Source organism: Quercus robur, chromosome 4 (genome assembly GCF_932294415.1).
Source record: "Quercus robur chromosome 4, dhQueRobu3.1, whole genome shotgun sequence".
Lineage (NCBI taxonomy): Eukaryota > Viridiplantae > Streptophyta > Magnoliopsida > Fagales > Fagaceae > Quercus > Quercus robur.
The window spans coordinates 60,711,958-60,735,465 of record NC_065537.1 but is presented as its reverse complement, the minus strand read 5'-3'; the positions used below and the strand labels follow the sequence as shown (position 1 = coordinate 60,735,465).

The 23,508-nt window shown below is 38.1% G+C and overlaps 2 protein-coding genes across 3 annotated transcripts in view; one reads left to right on the top strand and one right to left on the bottom strand.

The window, feature by feature from the left end:
* Positions 1–23,508, top strand: part of LOC126723207 (uncharacterized) — a 66,858-nt gene that overhangs the window by 40,720 nt on the left and 2,630 nt on the right. The window lies entirely within an intron of this gene.
* Positions 271–5,057, bottom strand: LOC126723208 (protein ARABIDILLO 1-like). 2 transcript variants are annotated; one of them, XM_050426521.1, is made up of 7 exons: positions 4,309–5,056; positions 4,044–4,199; positions 3,876–3,956; positions 3,665–3,796; positions 2,550–2,677; positions 1,709–1,797; positions 271–641 (listed from the first exon to the last, which is right to left on the bottom strand). In XM_050426521.1, exons 2-6 carry the CDS (start codon positions 4,110–4,112, stop codon positions 1,746–1,748), a joined length of 462 nt encoding a protein of 153 aa, XP_050282478.1. In that variant the 5' UTR covers positions 4,113–4,199; positions 4,309–5,056; the 3' UTR covers positions 271–641; positions 1,709–1,745. The 2 variants fall into 2 exon arrangements, with proteins under 2 accessions (XP_050282478.1, XP_050282479.1); XM_050426522.1 differs by having other exon boundaries at positions 4,044–5,057.

Sequence of the window (23,508 nt, the reverse complement as noted above, 5' to 3'; positions counted from 1 at the left end):
CAATTGAAGCAGTCCCACATCACGAGTTCTTCATTCAAGAGCGCTGAGGATTTGATTCCCGTGATTCTAGGAAGTAGTTAGTCGCAATTGACACGTGTATGATTCTAGAAGATTAGCTAACTGATTTTGGCGCCACATTTGATAGTTAGTTATGCTCACTGTGTATATAAACAGAGCACTGTGTATTTTGTTCATTAACTTCGTGTATTCCATTTTGATCAATGAAATTCTCTCTATTCTATTTAGATTTCTCTCAGATTTTTTCAGAAAGTCTCTAATAAATAAAGCATTACTATCTCAAATAAGTCTGTGTAGTGCTTGCACACTGAAATTCAAGCTATCTGAAAGCTGAATACAACTTAATAAAATCATTAAATGTGAAGCAATATCAACCAAACATACAATATAAGCTGTAGCTGCCGCAAGGGATTGCCGGAATTGGCTCCTTTGGTATCGGACCTATTGATATAGTCGTAGTATGGATCTGCGCCACTTGGATTCAGTGCCCCATAAGAATTGTACAAGGTTGAATTGGCAAGATTGGTATTGGACATGTTGGAATTGTCGTGAGTTGGATCGGGACCACTTGGACTCAATGCCGATGTTGAATTGACAACTTCTTTTGCCTTAAAACCTCTCTCCTTCATGTACGCAAATCATAACTATTAGAGGTATTGAAATGCCAGCAATTTGATCACTTTCTCATGAACTAATTGAAATAAAGACAAAGGAAAAAGTCTCAATCACACTGTTTTTCTTATGAATAATATAAAATTGATGACGTACAATCAGATTTTTTTTTTAAAGAATGTTATATTTGTTTTATATTTCTATAATCATTAAGAGACCAACCCTTGTGAATACCAAGTTCTAATTTGAAAAACCAAGAGCAATTTGATCGCTTTCTCATGAACATATTAAAAAGAAGACAAAGGTAAAAGTCTTGATCACACTGTTTTCTTATGAATAATATAATATAAATTAACTTACAATCCAGCATTAAAAAAAAAAATGTTATATGGGCTTTAAGATTCCTAAAATCATTATGAGAGTGACCCTGATTAGTCAGCTGAGCATCTTAGAACAAAGTTTGGTTGTTATTGTTGTTGTATGAATACCATGTTCGAATTTGAAAACCAAGAGCAATTTGATCGCTTTCTCGCAAATTAATTGAAAAGAAAACAAAGGAAAAAAGTCTCATCACATTATTTACTTATGAATGATATAATATAAATTAACTTACAATCCAGCACTAAAAGAAATGTTATATGGGTTTTGAGATTCCTAAAATCATTATGAGAGCAATCCTGATTAGTCAGCTGAGCATCTTGGAACTAAGACAAGGTTGTTATTATTGTTGTATGCATAACAAGTTCTAACATATCAACTTCAAAAAAACGAGCCTATAGTTTATGAACCTTTTTTTTTTTTTTTTTTTGATAAGCAGTTCATGAACCTTATACATGCTTTATATTCAAAGAAATGGTATTTCCAGTTGAAAATAGTAACAAGAAACTACTTATGCAGGTGAAGGGCTTCATCTTCTTTTTCCTATATTACTGAGAGCACTAGCTAACTAAGAAGCACTTTCTAGGACTCCCTCAAATAAAGCACCCTCTTGAACTACTTATTGTAGGAAGTTGTGCAAAAGGCAACGTAGGAGTATGACAACTAAAACTACTTGGACTCAACAAGGTAAATATCATACCAAGGCCTCAACGCCACCAGCCCGCTGCAATTGCTTCTCAATTTCTGTCATCAAATGATAAATTCCACAATGCACCAGCAGCTTCTTGCCTATTTGACAAGTAAATAAAGGGATCAGATAAAACTCATAAGCAAACCATACATAGCATATAAGTAGATTTAATCATATAAGAAAGGTTTGAGTCAATATAGTTATCGATAAAAAAATTGAAGAAGATTGGTATTGGTACATAGAAAATAATTGCTAATCAACATAGACAGACTGAACAGTGAATTGGTAAGATCCATGATTATTTAGCATCTTTTGGGTGACTGAAAGGGGTTATGTTATTCAAATTCCATATCAAGGAAGCTACAGTGGATTCAATTGTTAAAATTTTAAAAATGAAGATCAGTACATTCTCCATTTTGCATCAGAAATCATAGTCCTTAAATAAATAAATGAATAAGGCAATGAAAATGCAGCATCCAAGATTGACAATTATGATACAAAATGCTTGTCCAAAAAACAGATGGGAGCAAGCTCCCCCCACCCCCCTGGAACCTTTATTTTCCTTTTAAGCACAAAGGGATAATTTTAACAGCTAGAAGTATACGTAATGCCAACTTGTTCAGTCAGGCAATTAACTGAATCGCCATTAGTCAAGAAGCTTACTACATGTAAAAATAAATATTACGTAAGTTACAAGCAATGGATGAATGAATCTATTAGCTTAGCTATAACAAAGATGCTTTTAATCATAGATTACAAGAGCATATCAAATAGACGCCAATAAATGCAGCTATGAAACTGTAGAGAAGCTTAACTAAGAAATATGAATTCAGAAGAAATTGAAAACTACCTGACACCTTTATTAGGAGAACGTTTAAGCTGAACAAATGCTTCAAGAGCACCTGCCTCTTGTCCAGTGGCAGCATTATTAATGTTGCTATCTCCATGAGCAGCCAAATTAGTCAAGGCACGAGCAGCCTGGTATATACCAGGAGGGCAGTTAATTAATTTGCAACAAAGCCACATGCAAACATGTGCAGGGAGGGAGAGGGAGAGGGACAGGGAGAGAGAGAGCAATGGGATCTCACTAAGGAAGACCATTATGACAGATAAAATTACAGAACCATTTGAAACTTGAAATCAGATATCAATAACTACAATGACAGCGAACATCAATTTTAAGATGTTACCTCCACCTCATTCTACCCAAGCAAGGCATAAATCAATAGCCAAATCCCAAAAGTAATCAAAATACAGGAAAACATGGTCATGCCTATAGGATGAGGAAGATGGGTTACAAAACATGAGTGAAATAAGAAAATAGAACTGAAAACAATCAATAAAGAAACCTCCTCATTGCACTAAGATGTAACCTGCCCACTATAAACGTATACCATAAATTAAATTTCAATATAGAACTGCACATGAACCTCAGACTACACTATTTTTTTAGCACCATAATTTCCATTTTGGGTTGAACAGATCTACTAATTCTTTGATTCCAGTTGGGTAAGAGGTATATTGATAAAAAAAAAATGTAGCACATTCTTAGTTCCGAGGGAGACACAGGTCATCACAACCTTAAAACTTTATAGGGTAAGTTTCAAAGACAAAATCCACCATATCCATAAGTCCTGAGACCAGATTTGGAGGCCTATTTTCTTTTCAAAAGATTTTGATCATTCATAAAAATATCATGAAGAGTTGTATCATGTTGAGTACAAAACTAAGGTAAAATCAGATGACCCAGCTTACCAGACAAGCTACCTAATCATTCTACTGACCAAAATTATAATAAAATTTTTAATCAGATGACCCAGCTTACCAGACAAAAGCTACCAAATCATTTTTTTTTTTTTTTTTTTGATAAGTGAAAAGCTACCAAATCATTCTGAATGATAAACCCTTAGATTTATTGAAAGCAAGCTTGTTTGGGATATTCAATCCTACTAATGAAAAAAGTACCTGCTCTTGCACTCCATCAAATTTGCAATTACGAGCAAGCATAACCAAAGCATGTACACCGCCTGCTACTGCAACCTCTGTGCTACACTTGGCATCAGCTGCCAAATTTGCCAATGCAGCAGCTGCACGTTCCTGAAAAATACAGAGGTAACCCAAGCCATCATGAAACAGAAACTTCCAATCTTATGGAAGAAAATCAAGAATGACATACCAGGACTTCTTCACCACCAGTGGACCATTTGAATAAAAGATCAACTAAAGCTTTTACTCCTCCAGCTTCAACAATGGCACCCTAATAAGGAACTCTTTATGTATTTAGGACTATAAATTTTTTTGAGTATATGCCATAAAATGAGAGAATGAATTCCAAAAATCAAACCTTGTGCTGTTCCCCAAGAGAAAGATTCCGTAGTCCTTTAGCACCTTCTTCAGCAACCAGTCTATTCATGGACCTTGCCAAACCAGCAGGAATATTGATTCCTCCTTCCTCAACCACTTTTGCAACAGTCGCATACACAGACAAATTTGCTATAGCCTACACAATAATAAAAATGTAGGGGAAAGAAGGAATAAAAACTAAACCAAGCAATCAAGCTCAAAAATGTAGTAAGATGATGAAATAACCATAGAACGATTATGTATACACTGTATCAAAATCTTCCCGCGAAGATTTTGCTAAGTCCAGAAGGAGGCGTATGCCACCATCTTTGATGACTGCTTCGGCTATATCATAATCTATGCTGGCATTTTCGTCAGCAAATGACAACTAATGTTGCAAGTCCAGTAGCTGCCCTCTCTTGTCAGCTCTGCATGCAGCGCTGCACCTTGCTTGAGCCAGAAAGAAATTATCCAAACCAACAAGAGTAGTCACCAGCGTCCACAGGGTGGCTCGTTGGTTGTTGGTTTAATAACTCTGTAATTTGTATGACTATCCTTGTTTCAGATCAGAAGGAAGAGAGACTACTCAGAATATTCAAGTAGAGAAAGACTGACGACATACATATTTTTAGCTTTATATGAAAATAGAATATTTTTGGATTTTCTAAAACTTCTCTAATGTATTAGTATACCATACGTGAGAGATTTGAGTGATCTGGATATTGAATTATATCACTAGTCAATGTCCTTTGGCAACAAAATTTGGACTTGTTACAGTAGAAAGGAGTCATGGAAACCATTAACAATTAATAAACATGTTTTATGTAATTTCGTTTCCCACTTGAATGTGTTAATTAATCAGTCTACGTATAAATTGCACTATAGCTTGTTTTTGCAGTCTGAGTGGTTTTGCTTTTGCATTCTAGTGGACGTCTTAGTCAAGTTAGATGTCTATAGTGACTATATCCAGGTTTGAACTTTTTTAATTAAACTAATAAGTTGCCCGTGCGTTGCATGAATAATGTTGTAATATTTTATGCAATATGGTTTTGGAGAATGTTGTACATATATTACAGCATATCACTTGCTATAAAAACTTAACTATAACATTTAAAAATTAAAAATAAAAAAACAACCAAGGTGTCACTTGCTATAAGAACTTAACTTTTTTTGGGCACAGTCTCAACTTAATACCATCACTAAAATTACTTCTTTCCAACATTTTTTTTTTTTTTTTATTTCTCATTACTTGAATTGGGGAAAAAAAAAACACATTTTCTCTAAACTGTAAACAACACGTACTCTCACGTCTCGCAACACATGAAACACCCCAACAAATTGGAAACTTTATGTAGATAAAGCATCAAGGTAAGAAGTTGCATCTTTAATGTTCCCTGATATCTAAAGACAAAGGTGAGTAAAGAATACTGAGTTGCTTGATCAGAGTTGGAATGTATGTAGTCTAATTTAAATTTAACTTGCATATGTAAGAGGTTTGTGATGTCCCTCTATAGTGTCCATATGTTATTTTTTTTTGGAAAGTAGAGGAGACATTTGGGTTTGTCAATACTATTATTGTTAGTCATAATTAATTAACAGACTTTTGCTAGTAAAACTAAATTCAAATCAATTTCAATCCTGGGTATCATTTGTCATGAATAGTAGAAGGGTAAGGAGACAAATATATATTTGAAATTTCTAAGAAATCACAGACATCAATTTAAAATAAAATATATAAAAAGCACTCCTATTTCAATGTCAATGTTTAATCAAATCCTATTAAAGCTCAAAATTAAAACAAAAAATTCTAGTGAGCCCAGTTAGTGCCAAATTTGCTAAGTTTAGATTTGAAAACACGGTTATTTTTTTGTAGGTATCCATAACTAATATTAACATGACCATTGGCAATATGCAGTTATTTGAAAGTCACAAACCACAATGGTCAAAAAGTAATTCCAACATGTATATTTGGATGCCCCCCTTGAAGCTTTCAAATCTTCAATTCTTCAATTCTTCATCTTACATGGAAGACTTCATTAATTTACATAGCAAACTACCAAATATAAGCATTTTCATGCCTTTGAATTATAAATTATTATTAAATAAAAAAACAAAATTCCTTCTAGCTAGAAAACATGAATAAGATTTACATTTTTTAATGTGTTATTGTGTCATTGTTTGAATGCTCTACAAAAGATTGCATAAAGTTCATCTCCTGCACATGTAAAGTTAGACCTTCTAATTCAACTTCTTACACAAATTCATTAAGCAGCACATAAACTAACATAAGGTCTACTGCATTGATCAAGAATGAAAACATGAATATCCAAATGTTTTATGGAATCAAAAGCATATCATTAATTAACAACAAAGAATGAACATTGATAAAGAGAAAGTTAAAATCAAAAGAGAAAGAAAGCTAAATTACAATGCACAGGAAAATGAAGTTTGTGCTGCGTTGATATCTTGTAAGAATATATAGTTAAACCAAAGATTCCCGATAGGGCCTTTAAGCACCATAGCAGCAATAGATGGCTAAGGCATGGTTTTAGTTGAAATGAGATTTTAACTTGAAATAGTAATTATTAAAAGCTGAAGCATAAAATTTATAGCTACCGAGTTCCAGTTGCGCCACCTCATCACCACGTCATCGGTCATATAATTATTATTTTTCTTATATATTTTTTATTCCTATTCTATTACAAAAAAATATAAATAAATTATTGACTTTATACATTCATCTTGAGCAGTTTTAACATTACATTTAATTTTGCCTATGCATATTCATCTACTTTAATTTAGAATTATTTTTTATTCTTTTTTTTTTTACAAAAAATTATAAATAGATTATTGACTTTACACATTCATCTCGGGTGGTTTTAACATTACGTATAATTTTGCTTTTGTATATTCATCTACTTTAATTTAGATGTTTATAACTAAATAATGAAATCAATGAAGAATCAAAAACAAAAAAAAAAACAAAAAAAAAAAGAAGATACCTAGTTGATTATTGAAATTAAAAATAACATCCCAAAGGAAACAACGGGGAAAAATACAACTAACCTCAAAGGGACGTACCAATTCTGATGCCATTGCCTTTGTCAAGGGATTTCATAAACCACTTTTTTTTTTTTTTTTATTTGTCTGTAATTCCAACAGAAAAACCCAACACGTCAAAATTGCAAACTCTATATGAATCTACATATTAGGATTGGTTAGATATCCCTAAAATAGAACAATTCTTTTTTCTTGTTTCTTGTCTATTTAGTACATAATGTATAGAATACTGCAGTCCGCAGAATGTTTGGACATTCATGTCATGTAAGAGACCGGATACTAATGCTCTAGGAGGAACTCACATTTGCGATATTCTTCTCCAGAATGTCTTATAACCCTGTTAGAGCTTCCTTCTAATAGTTTTGGTCTTTTAATCCTACTTGCAACATGAGAATGAAAAAACAAAACTCAGGTAAAGGTTCCTATTAGAACCCTAAGTTTTGGAAAAAAAACAGAGAGGGAGAGGGCTTACTGTAAGTCTGTAATGGGAGAGGCTCACCTCCATTTTAAAATCTCCTACTTCCTCCAGTAGCACGTGGCAAATCTTTCATTTAAAGGCTTAAAAAAAAAAGGAACATAAACCACAGTTTTTCTCATTATTGTTTTACTTCATTCTCTTTCCAGTTTCAATGTCACCTTCTTCTTCTTCTCTCTCTCTCTCTCTCCCCAATATCACCACCGACACAGTAAAGGCAGAAGCACCAGTTTTTTTTATTAAAAAAATCAACAATGAAGAACTGCACAATGCTAACATAGATTTCAGTCAATACCCATTATCAATTATCATCTTATTGAGAAGAATAATTGAAAAGATTTCACAAAGCCACCATATTAGCCAAACTAAAATCCCAAAAAATTACAGAGCATAAACATGCGAGAAGGTACTGCAAGAAATTTTTCCAAAACAAATAGATTTAAAACTTCTTTCTTGGCCAACAACTTCACCTTTTGAACCACAAACAGATTCCCACCCATTTTCAGACCACGTCTGCCTCCTCAGCTCAAAAGCATCAATTCTGGGTGGTAGTGTTGCGGGTTTGGGTCTGGTTTGCTAATCGGCGGCAGCGTGGGTCACAGTGGCGGAGTTTTGGGTTGTCTGATGGCGGTGGTAGGTGGTTTGGGATTTCAGTTTGGCTAAAATGGTGGGTTTTGTGTTTTCAGTTTCTGCTATGAAAATTTTTCAGTTTGGCTCAAGAGATGATGGTGAAGTTGCAGATTTGTTTGGAGATGGAGATGAAGATATGGTTGTGATGTTGTAGAGCGAAGACGAGGCAAGAGAGATGTAAAAATTACAGAAATTATTAAGACTCAGGGCTGGAAGTATGGTAAAGTCTAAAATATAACTTGGATAATTGCAAGGGGCGGGCAATTGAAAGGTTAGACGTAGCAGGGCTGAACATACTTGAAAGTTTAAACGTTAGAGGAGGTGAGGAGCAGTAATAACAGATGAGGTGTAATTTTTTTTTTTTTTTTTTGGGAATGAGGTGTAATAACTTGGAAAAAAAAATGGATGGCTTAAATAAAAGAGCTATAGAAGGTGCCATTTGTCAAAACCTCGTGCTTTTCTGCTTGAGGCCTCTGCTTTTATATATGGGTTCTGTTAACGGGTGCTGTACAGCACCCGTTAAGAAGAAATTTAATAATAATTTTTTTTACACATGGAGACTTTTATCAAGGAAATAGAAGCCATTAAATTTTTTATTTATAAGACAAAAATACCCTTCACCATCTTTTAACTCTCCTCACCTTTTACGGAGGTAATGTGCAAAACAGTAATGCAAAAAAATTGCATATAGTTAGTTAGGCAACGTTTTAAACAATAAAGGAAACTAGCATCTCGAGTTTTAGAAACTCGAGATCCATATTAGAAAAAGGGCAAATGGATCTCGAGTCTTTAAGACTCGAGTTTCATGCGAAAAAAATTTCACCTATAGTGGCGTTTTTAAGCCTTTTAGTGACGTTTTAAAACCCTATAGCGGCATTTTCCTAGAAAATTTTTTTTCTTAAGTTCAGTTTTATGGAGGCCTATAGTGGCGTTTTTAACCCCTATAGTGACGTTTTATAGACCTATAGCGGCGTTTTTATTCAATTTATGGATATCGAGTCTTTAAAACTCGATTTTCAGCCTTGGAACTCGAGTTTTAGACACTCGAGATGCTAGTTTTCAACATTGTTTTGAAATGTGACAATTAAATAAATTTTTTAATATTTATTGTTATTTAGAAAAAAAATTCCCTTTTACGCTCAAAACCAGTTTAGCAGTCTCTTTTGCCCCCCAAAGAAAAAATTTCAAACCAAAACAAACAACAATTTCAGTACTCTCAAAAAAACAACAAAATCACACTCTTTTACAAAATAAGAACAATTTGATCTGAAATTAAAAACTTTTAATGAGGGAGGAAATAGACAATATAAAACCAGACCCAACGAAATGCCTGATAAGCGGTAAGCCCCAGCGAGTCTGACTAGGCTGAAACAAAGCTCTCCGCAAGCAAATCAACCTCGTCCAGATCTCGACTACCAAAACTCCACCGTAAATTGAGTTCCATGGATGCGCCACTATGGCGAATGTGAGTGGGTAACTGGTGTGGTTCTCTATGAAATTTTGGGTCCCTAGATCCCACCAAAAAAAAAAAAAAAAAATGTCCCACCCAGATTTGTGGCTGTGAAGAAGGAAAGAAATGAAAAATATATATATTTTTTAAAAAAGAATCAAAAGATAAGAATAAACATGAAGCCATAGGATCAATAAAAAAAATAAAAAAACCCATGAAGCCATAGGATGGAAAAGAGATCTGAGATCACAAGGAGAAAATGCTAGAGCATTAGCATTGGAAAATGCTAATGCTACTCTATTTTACCATTCTAAAAACTCACTTTATCATTATACCATCTTATTTTACAATACTTCCACATCCCAAAACTCTATTTCTATTAAAATATTATTTTTTAATATTTCTTTATTATTTCTTTATAACTATCATTTTTTTTTCAGACTCATATTTCCTAGGCTTTCCAACAATCTTTTTTTTTCCTCTCCTTCTCCCTCAACCTCTAGCAACACACAAGCCATCAACAACCACAACCACGGCACCAAAAACCCAAGCCACCGATCAACCCATCAACAACCACAGCCACGGCACCAAAAACCCATCAGCACCTCAGCCCATCAACAACCACAGCCACGACACCTCAACCCATTAGCACCTCAACCCATTAGCACCTCAACCCATCAACAACCACAACCACAGCCACGACACCAAAAACCCATCAGCCCATGCCGCCGATTTGAAACCCACCGGAGCAAACCCATTAAAAAAAATTATCACCGGAGCCACCATCAGAACTACTGATGATCAACCCAACCGATCCACCCACCGATCAACAGATCCACTGTTTCAAACCCACCATCAACCAATCCCAGCCCACCAATCCAACCATGACCCAAACACCAGACCCAACCCACTTCAGCCACAACACCAGACCCAAACACTGGACCCAACCCACTTCAGCCACAACCCAACCACGACCCAAACACCGGACCCAACCATGACCCAAACACCGGACCCAACCACGACCCACAACCCCTTTAGGCACCGGTCACAGCAAAAAAAAAAAAACCACAACCACCACAGTGACCCACGCCGTCAGCCACGCCAAAAAAAAAAAAAAAAAAAGCAACCACAGAACCGCCAGATTGCAACCCACCGGAAAAACTGAGCCACTGTGATGTGTGATGTATGTTGGGAGGAGAATGGTGTTAGGGTTTGAAGAGAGGAGAGAGCAGATGGAGAAAGAGAGAAGGAAGAGAGAGAAGATAACTGAATAATGAGATAGAGGAGAGAAATTTCGGGGGAAAAAGGGAATAAAAAAGTTTTTTTTTTTTTTAGAATACTTGCTACAATACAATTCTAACTTTAGAATTGTACTGTAGCACTGTTGCAAAAAAATTTGCAATAGTTGAGTTTAGCATTGTCTGATGCAAAAGATTTTAAAGCTTAAAATGCCAAATTGGTCTTAGATATGGCATTAGCATTCTCCAATGCTAATGCTCAATATGGAGATGGTAAAAATAGTTAAGAGGGTATTTAAGTAAAATAATGCAAAATTTTACGTTTCCAATGCTGCTTGATGCACATCATTCAGATGTTGACGTTTTTCTTATTTTCCTATTAAAGCAGGGTTATTTCAGTAATAACATGCACACTAAAGTAAAACTTAACGGGTGCTGTACAACACCCGTTAACAAAAGTCTTTATATATATATATTGATATTGATTTGTAATTTATTATTGTGATTATTTTATTAAAAAAGAAACGAAAGACTACATATATTGAATGAAGATAAACGTATAATTCAATGTTTGTAACAGTGGCCTCTTTATAAATCATCTTCCTCTTGATTATTGTGACATTTAAATTCATCCTTATGGACTACTTTGACTGATTTGTTTTCCATTTTTTTTCTTGTTATTTTATCTCTGATGACATTTACCATTTGAATTTCTAATCATTGGTGGGACTGCAGGAACATTTGGCTCCAAGTGGTTATGTGAAAATCCCAACTGTGAGTATAATTTCAGTTTACCTTAAAGCTCTTTAGTAAAGCCGATATATTGCAGGTTTATCTTGCAAATAGTTTTGTCTTTTAACCTTCAATAGTCGCAGACTTGCGCGATGCACGGAAAAATATGATATAATTACTTTTTATTGGATAATTATTGAATTAATATATTAGATTATAAATTATTAAAAATTCAATGTGTTATTTGAAATTATGTTTTAAATTAAAATTTTTTTGTAGTGTAACAAAATATATTTTGTAGTCAGGTATTTTATATAGTGAGATATCAGATATGTATGAAAACACAATGCAATAATTTTATTTTAAAAAAATTGATAGTGTGAGAACTATTAGACCAAGTTATAACTATGTATAGTTTGTTTATTACTATATAGATGTATGAGATTTAATTCTTATAGATATATTTTCCTCAAAAACATAGATCCACATCTCTTTCTTCCTCGCAATTGAAACTAAGTGAAGAAGTAAATAAAGATAACTGTGCAATAGATCATTATCAATAAATCATATATTATAAAGTGGAAATATAAAATAAAATGCAAAAGAAAAAGTTCCTTAAGTATCTATATATAAAAACCTTAATAGCATAATGATGCTATAAAGTAAATTATATTTTATCTTATTCTCTTTTTGGCATTTTTAGTAAAAATGATCAATTAAGCAAAGTAAAAGCTTACCAAGAAAGTTCAGATTAACTAAAAATTTGATGGTGCAGATGCTAATTATTTGTAATAAAATGACCAAAATAAAAATAACAAATAGATTTGAAAAAAAAATATATAAGATTTCTAAAATAAATTTACCAAACACATGGGATGCAACAATACAAATTACTATCCTGAATATTTTTTTTATTTTTATTTTTTACTTTTTTGATACTCTACAAATAAAAAAACTTTATTCACTTAGCGATTACAGAATAACAAAAAGTCAAGAAACTTATAACAAAAGGCTTTCTATACAAAATTCCAGTAGAAGGGAGACTAATAGGCCCTCCACTTTCTTCAAGACATAGGGGATTATAAAAGACCATACATCCCTTACCTACCCTTTTCTCTTTCTCAAATTCACATTACCAAAGAAGTATATGAAGCTAAAAACATTGTGAATACATCTCTTCTCAGTGGAAGCCCATTGGTAGGCACATTCAAATTTGTAGCCATGTATATTATTGTTTTGATATAAACTCAAAATTTTTTTAAAAAAAAAAAAAAAAAACTACATATTAACCCAAACCAAAATTCAACCAAAGCTATAAGAGTGATTTGTGATAGGAAATTTTAAAAATACAAAACAAAAAAATTAAATGAAAAAACCATCAACCTAAATTAAAGTTATAAGAAAGAACAAAAATCAAGCAAGAGAGAGAGAGAGAGAGAGACTACTTATAGTTTTTGTGCGGAAAAAAATGTGCATTGAATCGAATAAATAATATCAAATTTATACAAAATAAGATGGGGAGAATAAGAGTTAAAATATAAGAAAGAGGAAATGGTGAAGAAAGTTTAATAGTAAAATAAAGAATAGTAGTGAGATAAAGAGAAGGAGAGTTTTATATATATATATATATATATATTCAATTACTTGAAATTAGAAAGAAGAAAACAAAAAATTGAAATCAATTTGGGTAGCTAAATATAGTTAAGCATTTTCATCTAATGAATTGTAACGTTTGTAATGAATAGTAAACATGTGCATATATCCACTAAATGATAATGAATTATTCAATTTTAACAATTACTTGAAATTAGAAAGAAGAAAATTAACTTATCAAAAAAAAAAAGAAAGAAGAAAATTAAAAGTTGAAATCGATTTGGATAGCCGAATAGTCAAATATTTGCATTTAAAACAAATGAATAGTAACATGTTGAATGGTAATGGAGTGCATTAACAGGTTTTTCCATTAACTATATTTAATTATTTTATATAAAATAAAATAGAAAAATCATAAAGGAAATTAAAAAAAAAAAAATTATGACGTGATTGATGAGATGACTCAACAGGAGTACAACAACATTAAATTTTACGTCTCAACTTTTAGATATATATATATAGATATAAATGATAGGCCAAATCCTCAATGAAAGTTGGGGACCAACTTTTATTCTTGATTAAGTGTGCGTTTGGATTGAAATGAAAAATTAAAATTATTTCACTATTCAGCTTATTTTTGCTACTATTCATAGGCCTCATTGTACTTTTTTGCACTATTCATAGACCCCACTGTACTATTTCAACTAATTTTTACTTTTATTTATAGTACTGTGCGCGCCGGAAGCGAGACTATTGGGCCTAACCTCACTTGGGCTCACAACTCATTTGTAATGTGGGTTTAGGATTTCCTACTTCGAGTTGTTCTCGGCACAGAGACTCAACGAAGCTGCTTCTCTCTCTCTCTCTTCCTGAATCACTCTTTTTCTCTACTCTCTATTTTCTTGAGAACCTTTCAACAACCATTTCCTTTCCCTAACTTCTCATATTTATAGCTTTGGATTAATGGAGAGATCATGATTATTGTCATAGTTAATGCAATTGTAGGTCCAATATCATCAGTTGTAAGTGGATGGTTAGGTGGGAGTGGAATGTGATGAAAGTGGCCTTGGAACTTGGTTCCAACTCCAGCAAGCATGCCCGACAACGGCGTTTCCTGGGCACTGCCGGGCATGTTATGGATGGTGGGTTTGGGCATTATTCTTTCTCTAGTGTTCGGGAATAATTTGCCGAACAAAGGTTAGGTGGCAAAATTTGGGCCTATAGTTTGTGTGGGTTCAAGCTGGGGTTTTGCGTAGAAAGAAATTATGGCTATGGGCCACATTGCTGGGCCAGAACTCAAGGCCCAAATGGATCTGGGTACCTTGGTGCCGTACATTAGCCCCCCATTGATTTATGCCTAGCTACCGGGAAGAATCAAGGAATCCAAAAGGCACTTACGTTTGAGTAGGTTAGCAGGTAGAAGTATGGGCGGTCTTAGAAATCCATTAATGCACTCTCAAAAGGCGTGCCGTTCCGGGTCATTTAGTTCTGCCGTCATCATTACCTGACGGTTCATGAATCGAGGCAACGCGTGTGTTAGTTGGCATAGGCATCCGCAAATTTTCTTCACTAATTGTGTGCCATTATGGTTGATTGGACGCTGTCGTTCCCCTTCGACCTCTATAAATAGCCCATCACAAATCATTTTTTCACTTTTTCACTCTCCACTCTCTGAATTTTCTCTCTGTCGAGCATTCATCTATGCGCTTATTCATCAGTCTAGAGCCCCCTTCTTCCTTCTAGCCCAAAGTAAGTTTTCTACCTCTCCCTTTTACTTCAACTTTCTTCAAGTTTCTTCCTTCATTCCTAGTCTTTAAGATGGGTTATTCTTTCCTTTTAAACATTGCGGCGTCTTTAGCCACATTTAGGCAGAAGTTTGACATTCCTCATGACGTGGAAGTGGCATATTGCCACGAGAATGAGATTGCTCTCCACAGAGGAGGACATACTGCTTTCTTTCCCTTGATGGCAATTCTGGAGGGTGGGGTTAGGTTTCTCGTGGACCCTCTCTTACTCGATACACTTAGGTATTACGGTCTTTGCCCCGACCAACTTCCCCCCAATTTTTACTGGGTAGTTAGTTATGTCAATAGGTTAAACCATACATTCGGTTTGCAACTAAACCACCATGATATAAACCACATGTACAGTCTATGTGGGAATAAAAGTACAAACTATTACTTAAAGGTTAGAGATACGCGGGTACGACTAATATCATGCTTGCCTGATTCTAATAGGAATTCAGCCGGGGTGTTCGTCTGGGTGCACGACAATTGGTTTGTTGGAGAAATCCCCTGCCCCCTCTCACAGCGTGAAGTGGGTTCGTATTGATTTCTAACTTAACTGTTTTTTCATTTATGGTTGTTTTATTTAATTGGATATTGACGCCGTACTTCTTCTTATCATACATATATTTATTTATTTCTTTTGTAGACGGTAAAGTGTTTAACCCGGACATCAGGATAGTCCACATCAGGGACCTGAATTTTGTACTCCGGTCCGAGATATATGTTCATTGGGACGAGCAGCTCCAGGCATCCCATCTAATTCTCGGAGTTAAACCTGTTTATTCTACCTGGCAGTCCTTCAAGCAAGCGCTTTTGGTTGACAATCCCCTCTTATCATACATTGACGTTCGGCACGTGAATTTTCTTCCGCCGAAATTTACAGTGGGAGAAGCTCGGGAATTGGGTAGGCGATATACTTATTCTGACGAACTCACGCTGTTGCGGGACAAGTCGGCAGAGCACGTGTCCCGACGTCTCCGAGAACTTGCTCACGCACCTGTTTAGGAAGAAGCTCCCGTCCAAGAGGAACCCGCACAACCCGAAGAACCCACTGAACTCGAGGCTCCCGTGAAGGAAACCGAGCAATTTACCGTTGATATTACCAACCTTTCTGATACCGAACCTTATCGTAGTGAAGATATGGTGACCCGGAAGACCATGACCATAGACCGTTTCATGCCCGACGCGAGGCAGGCCGCACAACAGCAACCGCCTTAGAGCCAAGGTCAAACGCCTCCCCCCGCCCCCTCCACCTCCTCCCCAAACTAGACGAACCCGAAAGAGGCAATGCGTTGTCGAGTATACATCTACCGATCCGGGAGATACAGTAACCCAGACTCCCCCCCGGCCATCCGGCAATATTGTCATTCAAGAGCCGCAAATCCAGGTTGGGGTGAGCGTGGCGTCCTCTTCCCAAGCCGCACAGGTTTGGCAGCCCAAGTTTTAGTTAGATGGCAAGCCACTCCCCACGAGCGCTTGTGTACAAGTTTGGGATAAAGGTGAAGGGGGTCGTGTTGCCCAAAGTCTGGCGCACAACCTCCTTCTGCCTGAGGACATGCACGCTTTTGAAGAGGGGACGGAGGAATCTATGGGGAGAAGGCTGCAGTGGCACACTATTGCGATAATCTTTCATTTACTGATTCTTTACTAACCCTTACATGTATTTGTTATTTTTCATTTATCTTTCTCTTCATTGCCGTACTAATTCCTGTTGTTTCATTAGGCTGCTCAATTGGCCCACATCCTTGATGGGCATGTGAAGGAACTCGCCGAGGATGCTGACCGGGAGAAGGTTGCTAAGGAAATGATTGTTAAGACAGCTAAGGAGAAAATAAAGGCTGCTGATATTGCCGAGAAGAAAGTTGCTGTCGCGAAGAGGGCTAGGTCGCTGTCGAAGAAAAGGTCCACGGAACTCTTGGCGAAGCAAAATGAAACGAATCTTAAGTTAGCTGTGGTAGTAAGTCTGAATACTGCTCAAGCTGAGGAACTTGCCGACCTGAGAGCGGCTTTGGAGGCTTGCGAGGAAAAATGGTACAACAAAGGATTTGCAAACATCGAGAATTTCGTGAAGCCGGTTGTGAATCGGGCTAGGAGGTTGGGTTTTGAGGTCGTTGGTTTGCTACTTTGCAAGCCTTAAGGGTCCCTGAAGATTCTCCTCTGAGGGATCCCGGCCAAATACCATTCCCGAGCTCAATTCCAGCCGCACAGAACCCCCCGGTGCCTATTGACGAGAAAGAAACGGTGAGCACGAGGGAACTAGTGGAACAAATTGACGCTTATGTGGAGTTGGATGACATGGAAGCGACCAGTATCCCCTGTGCTAGTGATCAACCCGGCGGGGACCTGCTTTCTCCCGCAGCCAACCAGCAGCAGACCGAGACAGCCACCCAGACAGAACCTGACAACCCAAGGACTTAATTGCTGAACTGAATCCTTACTGCTTATATTTATTTTTATTGTCTTTTAATATTCTATCATTTTTAGTTAATTTACCTACGTCACCGGGTTGTGGTGACTAAACAATTGCTTTGTTTTCTGGGTATAACTCATATGTGGCCACCGGGTTTGGTGACGAAACATTGGTTTTATTTTTCTATTGACTTTTTTGGAATAATGATTTGTTCGCTGAATATTTACTTTGATCATACTCATGAATGCTTAGCTACCGCTTTGTTTTGTGTTTTGTGTTTTTTTTTTTTTTTTTTTTTTTGTTACCCCTTTTCTTTTTGCATGTATGGTCGGGGATGATTTGTCAAGTAGAACAAATCAAGCCCCCAAATATTGGAAATCTTACTCAACACATATTTGCCTTCTTAGGAAGATGTACGGTAGGCTTCCACCTTCACGAGAAGTAAGTTTCTGTCCTTAGGATATTTTTTAGTATAAAGTTTCCACTTGCTCGATGATAGTGATCGAACCGGGAATCAGGCTTTTGTCCTTAGGATTTTTTTTAGTATAAGGTTTCCACCTACTCGGTGATAGTAATCGAACCATGAATCAGGCTTTTGTCCTTAGGATTCTCTAATAGAAGGATTCCACCTGGTCGGTGATAGTGATCAAACCGGGAATCAGGCTTATGTCCTTATGATTTTTTTTATAAGGTTTCCACCTACTTGGTGATAGTAATCGAACCGTGAATTAGGCTTCTGCCCTTAGAATTTTCTAATAGAAGGATTCCACCTACTCGGTGATAATGATCGAACCAGGAATCAGGCTTCTGTCCTTAGGATTTTTTTTTTTTTAGTATAAGGTTTCCACCTACTCGGTGATAGTAATCGAACCGTGAATCAGGCTTCTATCCTTAGGATTTTTTTTTTAGTATAAGGTTTCCACCTGCTCGGTGATAGTGATCGAACCGTGAATCAGGCTTCTGTCCTTAGGAGTTTTTTTTATACACATTATTCGGAAATACTAAATAAGTAGTAATGAAATTGAATACAACTACAACGAGAAACCTCATCATCATATTAGCTAATGCGATGTACAAATTCGGACTTACACTTCCATGCATGGATAGTCAGTGATAAAACTTCTTAAGATTGTGGACATTCCATGGCTGGGAAAGTGGCCTCTCGTTAAGTTCTTCTAAATAGTACGCTCTCGCGCCCGCATTGGCAGTAATTCTGTATGGTCCCTCCCAAGCTTGAGCTAACTTCCCAGCACTTGCATCTCGCATATTCCCCATAGCTTTTCTCAGCACCAAGTCTTTTGCACTGAATTCCTTAGCCTTTACATCTCGGTTGTATCGTTGGGCAAGTTTCTGCTGGTACTCTGCCAGCCGTATAGTTGCTATTTCTCGGCACTCTTCCAACCAATCCAAGCGTTCCACCATTAACTCATTGTTTTGGACGGGGTCAAATCCTGTAACTCGTGCACTGCATAAGTTCACCTCGGCTAGTATCACGACCTCTGCTTCATACATTAAGGAGAACGGAGTCTCCCCTGTGGACCTTCTGGGGGTTGTACGGTAAGCCCACAAAACGTTAGGTAGCTCTTTTGCCCACCTTCCCTTTGCCCCATCCAATCTTCTCTTCAACCCGTTCAAGATTGCCTTGTTGGTCACTTCAGCTTGGCCGTTGCTCTGCGGATACGCCGGAGTGGAATACTTGTTCTTGATGCCGAGATCACCACAAAAGGCGCGAAAAGCTTTGCTGTCGAACTGTAGCTCATTGTCTGATATCAGCAAGTCTAGCACCCCAAATCTTGTGACTAAGTTTTTCCACACAAACTTCTTGACATCTACATCCACTAAAGCCTCAGCTTCTGCCCATTTCGTGAAGTAGTCAACTGCCACTAACACAAACCTACAATTGCCTGTTGCTCGGGGAAATGGGCTGAGAATATCTAGCCCCTATTGTGCAAACGACCATGGAATACTGACGGGATTCAAATGACCTGCTGGCTGGTGAATCAGGGGAGCATGTTTTTGGCATTGCTCACATTTACACACATATTCAGCTGCATCTTTTTTCATCTGAAGCCACCAAAATCCATGTGTCATCACTCGGTGTGCCAATGAGCACCCTCCTACATGACTGCCACACACCCTATCATGCAACTCGGATAGAAGCTCATTTACTTTCTCGGGGTGTAAGCATGAAAGGTATGGTCCTCCAAAAGACCTCCGGTATAACTTGCGATCTGTTGATAGCCAATAACAGGAAGCCACTCGCTAGATCTTTTTGGCCTCTTTTTCATCGTCCAAAACTTGATCCTCAGCCAAGAAGTCAATGATCGGGTCCATCCAACATGGCCCGATTGCTGAAATCATGGCGACATAAACCTCGGTTGTAATGGCGTTATCTACCATACTAATACTTGGCTCCCTTATAAGCTCTACTTTGGTAAGCCAAGGCACCTCCTTGATCATTGACGAGGCTAACGTGGCTAGGGAGTCGGCATGTCTGCTCTACGCCCAGCCAACTTGGGCCACCTTCACCATACAAAACTTGCTAATGATTTGCTTTACTGCCTGCAAATAGGCTTTCATTCGAGAATCCCAAGCTTCAAAGTTGCTCTGGACTTGATAAACAACCAGCCGAGAATCAGAGTAAATTTCTACATCCCAGGCACCCATGAATAAAACGGTCCTCAATCCGGCAAGAAAGGCCTTATACTCGGCCTCGTTATTAGAGGCTTTAAATCTCAATCTAAAGGAATGCTCCAACCATATTCCCTCTGGAGTAATTATGACGATTCCGGCACCAAACCCCATGGCACTCGAAGCACCGTCCACAAACACCCTCCATGGGTGATTCTCTACATGACAGACCACCTTCCCGTCATTTTTTGGAGAAAACTCCACAACGAAATCAGCAAGGACCTGGCCCTTTATCGAGCTTCGCGGCCTGTATCGTATGTCAAAGGAACTTAGCTGGGTCCCTCATTTAGGTATTCAACCCGTGAAGTCCGACCTCTTTAACAATGACTGTAAAGGATATTCGGTCAGGACAAATACAGTATGAGCCTGAAAATAATGTGGCAGCTTCCTTGTAGTGTGCACTAGGGCTAACACCAACTTCTCCAAGGGTAGGTATCTTGTCTCAGCATCGACCAGGGTTTTACTGATGTAATACACTGGTTGTTGTATTCCTCGGTCTCTTAATAGCACGGCGTTCACGATATGATCGGATACTGAAAGGTACATGAATAAATCCTCTCTGGAATCCGAGGCCGTTAACATGGGTGCTTGCATAAGATAATCCTTCAAATCTCGAAAAGCTCTGTCACACTCCTCATTCCACTTCTTCAGAAGCTGATAGAATGGTCTACAGCGGTCAGCAAATTTAGAAATGAACCGGTTAAGTGCGGCTAACATTCCAGTCAGTACTTGCACTTCTTTTGGATTGCTCGATGGTCTGAGGCGATTCACGACTTCGATCTGGTTGGGGTTGGCCTTTATTCCCCGATTGGTGATCAAATACCCCAGGAACTTATCGGCCCCCACACCATAAGTGCACTTCTCAACATTTAGGCATAACTTATGTTGCCGAAGTACCTCAAACACCCCGAAGATCTTCTACATGTCGTGCTTCCTGTTTACTCTTTACCACCATATCGTCGATGTATACTTCTACCGTACGCCCTATTTTATCCCGGAACATCCTCGTCATCATCCGTTCGTACGTGGCTCCGGCATTATTCAATCCAAATGGCATCATATTGTTGTGATAGTTGGCATCCGAGGAGATGAATGCTGTCTTTTCTTAGTCCTCAGGTGCCAAGGCAATCTGATGATACCCTTGAAAGGCGTCCAAGAAGCTCATCCTCGAGTGTCCGTACGTGGCATCTACTAATTGGTCGATCTTCGGCATAAGGAACGAATCTTTCAGGCATGCTCGGTTTAAGTTCATGAAATCCACACAAACCCTCCACTTGCCATTCTTCTTCTTCACTACCACGGTATTTGCTAGTCACTTCGGGAAGAAGATCTCCCTTATCACCCCAGCTTCCTTTAGCCTTTGGACTTCCAACTTTACTGCGTCAATATGATCCTTGGCCGCTCTCCTTGGCTTCTTCTTCTTTGGGGGGAATGATGGGTCCGCGTTAAGCTTATGGACAATGAACTCAGGGTCTACCCTAGGCACTTCGTACGGACTCCATGCAAAAACATCCACATTCTGCATAAGGAATAACAATACCTCTACCTTATCATGGTTCTTCATGCTCATCCCTATTTGAAAATACTTATCAGTATCTAGTAAGATTTTGACCTTCATCAACTTCTCAACACAACCAGCCCCCACTTCTTCTCGGGGTTTCTGTAATTGCTATAAAGATGCCTCCTCGGTGGTTTCCTTCTATTCGGCCTACTTGCCCTTCCAATTGACTACAGCAACTAGGCATTGCTTGGCCACTTGCTGGTTTCCTCATACTACGGCAACACCCTGTTCGATAGGAAATTTAAATTTCATGTGCAAGGTGGACGGAACAGCCCCCATTGCATGAATCCACAGCCTTCCCAAGATTGTCGTGTATGGAGAGAATGATCTAACTACTATGAAGGTCACCATCACTTCCTTACATTCCATATTTACAGGAAGGAAAATTTTACCCTCGGGAATCACCACCCTTCCATTAAACGAGACCAACGGCGTATCATACTTCATCAAGTCCTGATTTTTTAATCCAAGCCCTTCGAATAGGTCCGGGTACATTATGTCGACTCTGCTTCCTTAGTCTATCATCACCCTTTTCATTAAGAAGCTGCTTATCCGCACCGTTACTACTAACGCGTCATCGTGCGGTTGAATCGTTCCCTCCAGATCTTCCTCATCAAAGGAGATAGGCACCCGACCAACTTTTATCCTCTTTTCGAAAGGCTATTTTTCCGAGCAATTTTCTTTGGGTGCCACTGTCAACACCCTTCTTCTAGTTATAATCGCACCCCTCAAGGCTACATGGATGACCTCAATCACCCCTAATGGTAGCGGGAGAGGGTTCCTTTTTTGCTGGGCGCCATAACGACGTCCCGGTTTCCAAAGTCTACTACGAACTCTTTCAAATATCCTACCTTCACCAGTTTCCCTAGTGATCTTTTAATACCCGACACTGCTCGGTGGTGTGCCCCTTATCCTTGTGGTATGTGCAATACAAATTTTGATTCCTCCGAGATGGGTCGCCCCCCATCTTGTTCGGTTACCTGAAGAACGGTTCGTTCTTGATCCGGTCTATGATGTTGTGTACCGGCTCCTTAAACGCTACATTCACCCCCTATTTGTGCTTCCAGTTCCTGAGTCCTGAAATCCTTCCTTGGTCTTGGGGGAAAAACACTCTGCCGAGAACAATTCAGCAATGGGGCTTTGCCCTTATTCTGCAGTCGATCGTCCTTGAAGCATTTATACTCTTCAATACGTCTCATAAGTTGTCTTATATCCTCGGGAGGTCTTTTTGTCAACGACTCTCGTATTTCAGAGTCCTCGGGCAGCCCCATTCTGAAAGTGTTTGTTGCAATCTTCTCGTTACCCCCACCAATTTCGATGTATAGCTCCCAATACCGGCCGGCATAACTTTGAAGAGTTTCACCAACCCTCATCTTTATGGATAGTAATGCGTCCACTGGTTGTGGCACCCGACTGCATGTCACAAATCGAGCACCAAATTCCTGGATCAGCTCGGCAAAATTGTGAATGGAACCTTTTCGCAACCCATTAAACCATCTCAACGCCGTAGGACTGAGACTTGAGGGAAACACCTTAAACATCAGCGCATCGTTGTGTGTGTGCAAAGACATCATGTGGATATAATGACTGACATGCTTTACTGGGTCCATTTTCCCATCGTAGGAGTTGAATGGCAGCTGTGTAAATCTACTCAGCATAGGGGCCCATTCAATTTCGTTTGAGAACGGCAACCGAGTGGCTTTTCGTAAGGCTCGGCTCATAGCATCCATAGCGGCGTTGTAGGGCTGTCACTCCTCCGGGGAATCCGAACCTCAGTCGACATATCCGCATGAATGTGAACGGGCCCGACATTAATGCAACTCTCGAGAATGGGAGTAG